Raw genomic sequence first — 11,394 nt, forward strand, 5'->3', positions numbered from 1 at the left:
TGCTCTGATCACCAGTTTCTCATTTCCCTGTGTTCCCATCAGTGAGAGGGAAGGACACAATACACTCTGTTTCTGGGTCTTGCTGGTTTTATCCTTTCCTTGGTATTTAATTAATTCGCTGTGTGTATGTGTGGGGGGAATAGTGACCTAATCCTATTGAAATACCAGCCAAGTAAAACAAGTTTAGATGGAGGCGCGGTCACACAGCAACTTTCAGTCGGAGAACAATACACTTGAGGTAAGGTATATTGGCAAAGTAGTTTTAGGCATATCAGACCTAATTAGTTTTATTGTGATAATAATAATACTAGGTGGGAAAAAGCTGAGTTGGAAATTAAAGTGGATAGCAAGTTTTGCAGAGTTTGGTAGCTGCGGAAATGGAAAGTTTCTGTACACGTTATAGAAAAAAAAGCCGCTTACAGAGACTTTTGAAGCCCAGCTGAAACTGCAACCCTAGCTCTGAGACAGAAATGAAAAAAAAAAAAAAAAAGAAAAGGCAGTAACTCAGTAACTCAGTCATTTTCAGCGTTCAGGCAGAGCAAAATGCAGAAATCTATGAAGCAGCCTGTCTTGTAAGGTAGACTTAAAATGATGGTTGTTCTCAGCACCTAAATTGCTTCTAGCAACAGAGAAAAGATTTTGTTTTTCCTTACTCAAAACATTTTCCTTTAAGCTCAGCATAATTGAGCTGGGTAGTGCACCTTAACATTCAGTGTCATTTACCTATAAGTAAGCAGCTTAATCCACGCCTGCACCGTGTACTCTCCAGGAACAGGACAGGGGTGCATCAGGAATATCTACCACCCATGCATGGTACCTAGAAGGAACCAGAGCAGACGCTGCATTGCCTTGGATTGTATTTGCAATTTATATCTTGCAAATAGCTGTGTTGCAAAGTCTACGAGCTATCTGCCCTTGCAATGAGCCCTGTACGTCCCCCGTAATAGAGATGGAGAGCCAGGAGTAGTGTCCTGGCTGCTGTCTCTGCTTTTGCACGCTATGGAGGCATGTGCCGCCCCATGGTTCGTTATTTCACTGGCCACCCTGAGTATTTTTGGTGGAGGGAGTCAGAGGGGGGTGACATGGGTCTCAGCAAAGAGGCTGGCAGGGTGGCACCACCTGTCCCTGGGGGCTAAACCCCTGGGATAGCTGTAAGACCCTCCGCTTCCCCCCAGCCCTGACCCATCTCAGAGGGTACACATTGCCCAACCTTGAGCGGGAGAGGTGCCAAAGGCTGGGAAGCTCTTGGAAATGCAGAAGGCATAAGGTATGGGGCTGGTGGGGCTGAGCACCGAGCCCAACACTTGGTGGCTGCAGCCAGGCGAGGAGGAGGACAGCTGCTCCTGCTAAACCACTTAGACGCGAGACTTCACTGCCGCTCCCCTCCCAGATCCACCACCGCATTCCTGTGGCATCTTGGGCGAATCGCTTGGAGGAACGTTTTCAAAGGAAACAAGGCGAGAGCGCAGCCCCTCCGCCTCGGAGCGACGGGGAAAAGCAGCTGGCTGGCTCTTGGTGTGCCTCCCTTGCTGCCTGCGTGGTCAGCGAGGAGAGGAAAGGGACTTGGAGATGCCCCAGAGTGTGGTCCTACCCTCTGGATTTATTTTTCTCTTCTTGGAGACCTTCTGTCTCCCACTGCCTGGGCAGGGAATTTAGGGATTTACTGTCAGGACTGACTTATCTGCTCACTTGGCACAAGTGAGGTGCCTGTGGTAGGCAGCCTGGCTCATACCCTACACCTTTTTTTTCCCTTTCCTGTCTTCTTGATTAGTGTGGTTTCTATTCTCGTTAAACCATTGCCTTTTTTCCCTTGCAAGTATAGGGAATAAGGTGTTGTTCCCTTCCTGGATACTGGCAGTGACCAATCCAAGTACCATGGAGACACATTTCCACCTCCATCCCCAATCTTGGCAGAGGGGAACGGGTGCGACTGTCACCTGGTATCTTTGCATCTTCCCCCTCAGCAGCGTCTCAGGCTTCAGGGCTCAAAGTGTCTGGGGAAAGCAATGCCCCAGGACATGCTCTAGGCATGGTTTTGGGGCCAGGGACCTCTCTCCAGGTACCTCCAGGGTTGAGAGTCTTTTCACCAGCCCTCAAGTGCCTCCTAATCCCTCTGTGTCCTCTAAAACCACCCCCAGCCTGGGAGCAGGGGTGCAAGGGCTGTGAGTTCGAAGGCAAAGGGTAGGGTTTTGAAATGGATGCCTGCAACACAAACTGCAGATGAGAACCACCAGCAGTTCAGACACCTTGCCAGAGAGGAAGGACTGGTTTTTCAAAGTACTTAATCACAGGGAAGTATCTTTTTAAAAAAATCTGTTGTTCAGCTTAGGATCATTATTTAAAAAAAGATGAGAAGAAAAAGAATAGGTTGCGAGTGTTTTTCCTTGTGAAAAACACTCTTCCCTGTGAGTAAACCATCCTCTGTGCTGAGTCCGTGTCTTGGTGGAGCTTGGCACTTGGGCCTTACGTTTACAGCTTGTAAACACCGTTCACATTTTCCAGGTACATGGGCCCTTCTCAGCCGCTCAGTGGGATGTCAGGGCCAAGTATCACCCAAAAGACCTGCCAGATGCCATCCAAGAGCTGCCCCTGGCAGGCCCTCCAACAGTTCTTGGGATGGTTTTCCACCAAGCAGCGGTTTGATGCAGATCAGAACAAACAAGGCTGTTTTTAAAGACTCCCAATTGCTCACGGACATGGATTTGGGTCTGTTTCCAGGGCAAGGTCCTCCAAACTCCAAGAAAACCATCTGTATGCTGCCCTTGCAGCCTGCCCCGGGTAGTCAGTGATGCCAGCTGCCATTCTGTGGGACTCAGAGTGGGATCCATCTCAGTCTGAGCTAGTTATCTAGGCAATGGAGAGGCGTCCCCAAAAGTGGTCCACCTGAGGCAGGTGTCTAAGGTAGGCAAGAAGTCTCCCCTTGGACGTGCTTATTCCTCTCCGATGATGGTTGGGAAAGGTGAGACGACTTGCCTTGACTGGCTGCATCTTAGGAGTTTAAAGTGAAAATCTGCTTTTAGTGAGCAGGGGAAGAAATGTGAATTTAGTGAAATGGGGAAGAAAAGCACCATTCACGGTGCCGAGACACTTCAGGGTGGGTGTAGCCTGGCAGAGGCTCCCTACAGGCAGTGCTTCATACCCCAATGAAGTCCCCATCTCTAACATTTCAAATGAGCTGGAGACTTGTGCCACAAGCCTTACACCTCCCACGGCAAATGCTGACCCAGCATTCAGTAACATAAGTAAGATAAGAATAGCCACAATCATTTCTTTCTCCATCCAGGTCTTACGTGTCTTGGTGATTCACATGAAGGCCTAGGGTGAAATCCCAGCCCATCTCCATTAATGCCAGTGATGCTGGATCTGCCCTTGGGACCCCGATTCGGTACCTCTGAAAGGTGCGGTCTTGCAGCAAGCAGAGGTGGTTTAACCCAGCACTGCCATGCCCCCACCACTTCACCCAACACGATGGTTTAACAGTGCTGACAGGGGCTTTTCCACACTTCAGCAGGAGTGTTAGTCTTGGCTGAAAAGTCCCAGTAACTAGAGGTTAAGTCACTCCATCCCAAACCCAATACCCTCTGCTGCCAGACCCCTCCTGCTATCCTTTGCCGCACCGTCCGCCTTTCCATCCAACATGCTCGCTCCCACATAGCCTGCCCAAAGGGGCTGAACAAACGGAGAAAGTGATGCTCAGAGTCTGAAATGTGGCCACGGCAAGGCAGGGCTCAAAGGGGACCTCCCTGGCCAGGAGAGGTGAAGGTCGTCTGTGTGAGCTGTATTGTGTCCTTACGAGCTTTCCCAGGGCACAGAGCCCTTCCTCTTGCTAAGAGCACAGAAGGAGTTGGGGAAATAAATCATGGTGGAGTTAAAGAAAATAAAGAGCTATGTTTGGCTCCTGAGCCCCTTGAGAGAGAGTTCATGAATTATTGCTGTGCTGAGACAAATAGAGCTGGAGGTACGCACTTCGTGCTGCATAAGGTTTTGGTTTAAGATGTTTTATATAACTTGAACAGCAGTAGAGCACAGAGCAGCAAGTCAATGTGCAGCAAATGCAGACAGTTTTTACCTTTTCTGCGGAGCAGATTTATAGCAGGGAAGGGCAAGAGGAGAGCGGTGCAGGGATGTGGTGAGCTCGCTGGGATGCAGTGCGGAGGAGGCTCGGCAGCAGAGCCGGAGCTGTGCCTCCCTACCTGCGGTGCTTGGGCTGTGTTTCCAGTCTCATTTCTTCCATAATGAAGAACATAGGTTGTGCTGGGGTGATGCTGGGTCTGGGATGCTGAGGGAGTATCCTGGCTAGACACTGCTCCAGTTAGCAGTGCGGGTCAGGAGGAAGATTTGAGGGCAAGAAACCAAAGTGACCCATGCCCAGTTCTTCTAAAACCACGTCATGTCCACGCAGAGATCAGCTCTTACTGTCACACATTTAAAGATGTTCCTACAGTCATCCTCCCTGATGACACCCTATATCTAAATGTCAAAAATACTGTCTGATGTGAAAGATATTTTTAGGAGACCTGAAATGAAAGACTTTTAGGTAGTGGGGCTCCAGTGTTTTTAGCAGTGCTGCCCAGAGGGAGCATGCATGAGGAGCTAGCTAGAACTCACCTTCTCTCCCTTTGGTAGATGAAGGGCAAGACTTGGGTGCCACTGCTGGGTTTTGAGTGACTTGAGGTCTGTAATGCTAACTTCAGCCATTTATGGACAATTTGTAGTGGATGAACACTACCATCGGGCCTTCATCCATGGGGTGTTTCCTAGCCAATGTCCCATTCAAATGAAGCTTATAGAAGGCAGATGTGTGTGTCTGTCAATCAGACAAATGTATACATACGTCAATTCAGGGTGTTTGGTAAAGGGCTTGCATGCCTGTAATGTGACGCTCGGAAAATCAGTTTGATTTGTTACAGTGCTGATTGTTTGGCAGATGGACAGATTTTGTAAATCATCTAGATGCAGTGAAACTTAAAACTGGGTATATTTGTGACAGGATGTTTCAGACAAATACTCAAATATATTTAATTTGTAGTTTCACAGCTGTAGGCTATATCTGGGATAAATCCTAAGGAGCTGTATGGTTCTTGTTGTGCTACCTTTCTTGTTACGTCTCCTGGTACTGCTCTGGACTTGAGTTTAACCACTGCTGAGGATGCCTTGCTAACAAAACTGTGGAACAAGCAGACATGCAGACAGAGATCTCCAGAACAAACAACTCTTCTGAACTGTGGGTCACTAGAGAACGTAACTTTTGAAGGAAACCTAAAATAAAAACCCGTAAGTTTTTCTTAGGAGCCATTTCCTGGTCCTCCTCTCCATTTCCCAGGTCTGTGGGCATGTGTGCCATGCCAAGTGTGGCATTTCAGAGCTGTTGCTTAACTGCCTGCTGTTGATACCTTGTGGGAATAGTAGTTGTCAGCTATCCATCCTTTCCCATCCTTTCCTTCAGTGGCACCAAGTGGAACTGGCTCCTCAGTGACTTACCTTGCTGGATGGAGATTTCATTGTCCCTTAAACATTGCATAACACACCCCCCCCCTCCAGTGTACCTGACATGGCAAGCTGTGATGGGGAATGGGAGCACAGGCCACTCCCAGAAAAAAAATCCAGTTCTCTGAGCTTTTAGCAATGCTTTTGGACTTAGGTCTGATCTTGATAGTCATCAGTGCAAACTGTGCACATTTATGGGTGTATGAGACCAGACAAAATGGGGTAAGAAATTCTTGTCTGTAGATACGCTCCATAGGAACAACTGTGCGGTGCAGGGATATCTCATCTGGCTGTAAACAAGAAGTATTCAAGTAGCAACATGGACTGAGGGCTGGTTAACTTCTCACCTATTTGTTCAGCAGCTGGGTTAGTTACACAGGCTGTGCTGAGCTCCTAGCTGTTGCAGTTACACAGTTCTCAGCACCAGCTTAAAAATAACTTGGTTGCACGCGAGCTGCAGCCCTAGCAGTAACAGCAAGGGTAGACAGCACTCACATTTAAACATCATCCTCACTGCAGAACCCTGTGAAAAATGCTGTTTGTAACCAGCTGGTGAGAATGTGAGGACTCCACCTTGTTATTTTTCCCCATGTAGAAGAAACAAAGTTTATTTTTCGGCTGGTAGTCTTGCAGTTGCAGGCAGGCATCTAATTATCAAGCTGGGCTCTTCCTATCACCTACACTATTGGTAAACAAAGCTGTGCATGTCTGACAGTACCTCAGTTTTTTATAACTGTGTTGTTCCAGTGATCTATCTGCATATCTCCAGATAATTTAAGCACTAAACCATGGGTTTCAGACTGGACAGTGAGGACCTAGAAGAGGAACAGCATAAGCAAATGAGCTGGCTAGCTTTTTGATGGTGTTTGAGAAGTTTCTCAGCGGCTCTGCAGAGCTGGACTACCTCTGCTGACAGAGGAGCAACCTCAAAAGGTTTGGGAGTGCCTCTGGGATGAGGCTAATGCCATCCCTGATGTCTACCATCAGACATTACCATTCCCCCCCAGCCAGCCCAGACAGATGAGACAAGGTTGGGTTCGCACAGCCTCACACTTCAGCTGCATGAATTGTTTGTTCCTCTGCATCGGACTCTTGTCATATGCCATGCCTATCACTGCATCAATGGAAAATGCAAGAAATCCCTCATGAAGTAGAGTTTCCACCTCCTGTCTTCCCAACAAATGTCTTTTCCTAACTCAGTGCTCTCCTTTGCAGGGATTTAAATTCAAGAAATGTTCTGCTTGAAGTTTTGCAAGGGTTTGGCAAACACAAAAGCCAAGATGTGCTGGCTGTTTTCAAACAGCACTTGGAATGAGCTGTGATCAAAACCAAATTCCCTCCTCTTCACTGCAATTTCTGGCCCTCTATCTGTGAGCTCCCAGTCTCCCTAGTATGCATTTATAAAAGAGCCCTAGCGAGAGGACATTTGGGGCAAGCATTTGCCTTTTAGCAAAGCCCTGCAGTGCTTTTGCACAAGAAACAAGAGCTTATGGGAACTGGAAGCAGTTGCTGTGTTTGACTGGCCATGGTTTTCGGCTGCTGGGGGTTTCCAAAGCAAATGAAATGTTATTCATCAAAGCAGGCTCCCTCCCCTACTTTCAGTTGTTGAAAATACTACAAAGTAAGATGGAAAGAAACATGTAATCCTTCATCATCACAGTGAGGATTTACTTGTTTATTTAGATTCCCTGTCTGTTCCAAATGTTCTGCCAGAGAAAGCCCATCCAGGCTCCAGGAGTGCTTGACACACATAAAAAAAATCTAGATGTGTATAGGAGAAATCCAGCAGAAGACACTGCCTTTCCTCACAGCGCACCAGTGCAGCAATCAGCCGAAAGTCCCACTTGCACAATAAAATATCTCAGGATGCTTTTTGTAGGAAAAAAAGGAAGGAGGCACATCACTTGGGCAGAAATAGATTTTGATGGTGGCTCCTCTAGATCAGAAACTTTATGGTGGAGCTGTCCTTGAGTCCCAGGCACCTCCTCCTTTCTCTGCTTGGAAAACGTTGCCCAGGTAGAAAACATGGAACTTGGTGCCTTTGTAGTCAATGAAACGAGAGAGTTGTGTTCAGAGGGTGATTCCTCCCACTGCCCTAGGAGGTGGGGATCACCCTCTTGAATGTCTCTCCCTGCAGACTTTACAGGGGAGACCAAAAGAGAGGAGCCCAGACCAGAGTCTCACTTTTAGCTGCTTAGAAGGCAGCTGAATCCTGTCCCAAGTGACATTGTGCATCAGGAACACAACTCCTTTGCATTGAAACTAGTCAGCAGCCTTTGTAGCTGGTGTTTCTCATCCCATTCCTATTGCTGCACCGACAAACAGGAAGCAAGTCAGAAATAGGAGACCATAAACATGGCAATCACATAGAGATGAGATGAGATAGACCTCTGGGTATCTTAGGATGAGATAGTAGAGGAAGAACAATTGTCCAACAGATGTTTTGCATTTGGACCATCATCCAACCCAGCAGATTTGAAAATGCCCTGTGAGCTGCTCTTCTAGTGATGCCTTGTGTGCAACACCGTTGAAGCCAGCTCCTTTTTTTTTTGCCTTTCTAAGAGCCACAGGCATGAGTGGACATCGAGAGCTTGATGTCCCTATTGGGGGCAATATTGCAATAAGTTGGTAGTGGGTAGAATGGGAGGGGCAGTTTTCAGCCAATGACCCCCCAAAAAATCACTTCTGTTAAAGTTATGGGATCTTGAATGCTGGTAGAGACTGTTGAGATCTTACCCTTTAAGGTTTTGTTGGAAAGAAGCCCATATAATGAGACATTTAAGACAACTCAGTTCTTGAAAAGGCAAAACCAACCAGTTCTGTGTTTTGCAGGTGCTGTCCTTATTTCACAGGTTGACATAAAAAGCAAAGGGCAGGCTCACATCAAAATCTGGGGTTTCTGAAGGGCTGCTCAGCTGAATCAAATCTAGAGTTTTCCAAAAGTGACACCCCTTGGCCTGAACTCCAGTTTCATACTAGAAATAGGGCAGCCTTCCTCCATAAATTCAATGTAGCCTCAGTGGGCTGGACAGGTCTGTCAAAACAGTTCATAAAAGTAATTGTGAATCACTAGTGTCATTAAGATCTACGATTTTGGGTCTTATCTGAACACAGAAGTGAAAGAGAGGATTTTACTAAAAAAGGTATAAAAAAAGAACAGAACTTCCAAAAAAAGCATTCTACTTTTTGAAGAGCTGTGAGGTGTTTCAAGGAACACCTGAATTAACCCTTGCTTTAATAAGTTTTTGTGTAAAGCTCACCTGTTGCTATTTCGTTTCTGCTGTCCCCTCAGCTCATGTGCTCCTCGTCCAGAAAGCCCTGTTTGAGGAGGAGGACAGAGTGAAGAAGCTGCAGCAGAAAGTGGCGACACTGGAGAAGCGCAACAAGCAGCTGCGAGATCGGGTGAAGAAAGTCAAGAGGTCTCTCCGGCAAGCCAGGAAAAACACCAGGCACGTGGAGCAGATGAACCGAAAGCTCAGTGAGAAACTTTCCTCTGCAGGTGGTCAAATCCCCTATATTAACTCTTTGAAGCAGGAGAACTCCCATGCTACCTACCTTAAAGTATAATGCAAGGGTAAGTGCTCAGGCCAATGATAATGGCGAATTTTGCCTGCATTAGATCAGGATCTGGCCCTCACACCTTGTCTACACTGTGCTTCAAACCTTGCATGGAAAATGAATCTGAACTTGCTTTAGACACAGTGCTGGATTAAACAGGAATGCAAACCAGATTTGGCTGTGTGTTGGAGGCACAGCCCAAAGCCATGTCCTCGCTGTCCTCAGTGGACACAGGGCCAGACAGTAATCTGTGCTTCTCCGCCCTCACCCCGCTCCACCTCCGTCACCACTTTTAGGCTATCTTTGATGAAAGTGCCAGTTCAGCCCCATGGGCCATTGCAGGCACTTGACACAGGAGCTCTTCTTGCCAACTTACTTCCTCCACACGGGCTGGGCAAGCAAGGCCAGGGGTGTATATGGAGATGGATGCTGTGGGAAGGATGCAGGCATGAATGCTCTTTGCTCCATCATCACCCCCAAGCTCTCAACCTCCCTTAAGCTTCACTAAAGTCTACATCCAGTGTCTGAGCAAAGGCTATGTCCGGGACACAGTCGGTTTGGGCCCCTCCTCAAAATGAAGTATAGATATGCCCAAATTGTATTAAGACTGTTTCTAAATATTCCTAAATATTCTAAATAAAGTATCTAATTTTTTTTATTTTATCAGGAAGTGCCTCCAGGGTCTCAGTAACTCCCTCAGGTGCCTTTATCATTGCCCAACCAACAGGGCTGGAAACCGCATCATTTTGGGACTGTGTCTAGGACCTAATCCAGCTCCTGCAGTCAGGAGTGGACTTAGCCTGACTATTAGTGGGTGCTGGATCAGGCCCAGCAGACAATTTCAGATCCTGTTTTCAAGCAGGTTTAATTTACAGTGTGGACAAGGCTTCAAGTTTTGTAATCACTGTTGGAGGTATAATGGAGGTTGCTGGGCAGCCTCACTTAGTTACACTTAGATACTGTAGAGACCACATCAATATCAACAGGGCATTAAAAATTAAGGTAGTTTATATATGTATATATTTTAAAATCCTATAGAAAATATTTTTTATTACACATTTGATATAGTCTGATTTCTTAAAATATGAAGTAAATCCTGTTTCTTGATTATCTCATTAAAAAAAAAGTCCACCGTCCTTTACAAACCGACTTCTCCTCAAGCAGCGTAGGTTAAGGCATCAATATCCATGGCTGATGTTTTCATCTGTCTTAATGTACCAGAGCATGTTTTGGGTCTTGGTGCTCAACGAGCCTTCCTTCAGAACAGGGCACCATAAGGAGAGAAAGGTAGAAGAAGAGGTTTTGTGTTTTTCTTCCCTTCTCAAAAGAGTTTTTCTTACTCCAAGCATGAGACCCAAGTGCAGATATGCTTCATGCTTTTCAACAGGGGCAGCCGGCCCTTGCCCAGCCCCAGGCAACACTGCCAACCTGCCAGGGCTAAACCCGATTTGTACAGGTGGACTGATCCAGGTGATCTTTAACATAGAGGTGAGGCCCTCAGAAATAACAGCGTGTAAACCACCGCTCTGCCTCTAGCTCTCCACGCTTTACCAGATCACTGCATGGTCTCCATGCTGTGTCTCAGCACTCAAAATCAGAGTATATCCAGGCTACAGCGCTGCTGGACCACACTTTAACTATCCCTGTGCTAGGAAAAGCCCGTATCAGCTTTCAACCATGAGCTTCAGTCCAAGCTGAACTCAGAAGTTAAGCCGTGTGTTGGCTTCTAGGATGCTGCTGAGTTTAATCACCTTCCAGTTTTGCTCCTTTTGGAAATAGAGCTTTTTTTTTTTTCCTCCTCTTGAAATAACATTGGCATTTCTTAAGATTCTGACTCCTCCACAAGCTCCACTGGTTTCAAAGACTTTGCCTACCGAATCAGCACAATTTGAGTTGTTTTGTGCTGTAGTCAGCAATGCTGTTTCCTGAGAATTACTACAGACCCAAGGCTTCCCTAGAAGCGATCAAGAGATTTTAACTCCAAAATTTAAATCCACAGGAAAGTAACTAGTTCTTTCTGGTTTGTTTCTGGTTTCTAAACTGCTGTTTAAATAAATTAACTGTTTTTCCTGGTATAGGTATTAAAAGCTTGTGTTCTAATTTTTTTGTTAATAAAAATATTCCCTCTGGTATTCATTCATGCTTTATAAATGTTTGTATAAAGCTGAGAAAGTATAGTTAATATAGCTACACCTGTGCTATTCTTACAAATTTTCCAAATACTGTGTTGCAAATCTTCTTCTTTGGCTGATATTTTTGTCTCTTGATGAAAAGATTGGAATTGTCTTCTGCCGTGGTTTAACCCCAGCCAGCAACTAAGCACCACGCAGCTGCTCCCTCACTCCTCCC

General features: G+C 46.3%; 1 protein-coding gene across 1 annotated transcript in view; it reads left to right on the forward strand.

Moving 5' to 3' along the window:
* CCDC3 (coiled-coil domain containing 3) overlaps positions 1-11,181 on the forward strand; it is a 45,110-nt gene extending 33,929 nt beyond the window's left edge. The window contains 2 exon segments of the mRNA XM_050914050.1: positions 8,780-8,789; positions 8,792-11,181. Of these exon segments, the coding sequence (XP_050770007.1) occupies positions 8,780-8,789; positions 8,792-9,054 (273 nt within the window). The 3' untranslated portion in view covers positions 9,055-11,181.
* The last annotated feature ends 213 nt before the right edge of the window (positions 11,182-11,394 follow it).

This window comes from Gymnogyps californianus, chromosome 1, assembly GCF_018139145.2.
Source record: "Gymnogyps californianus isolate 813 chromosome 1, ASM1813914v2, whole genome shotgun sequence".
Taxonomy (NCBI): Eukaryota; Metazoa; Chordata; class Aves; order Accipitriformes; family Cathartidae; genus Gymnogyps; species Gymnogyps californianus.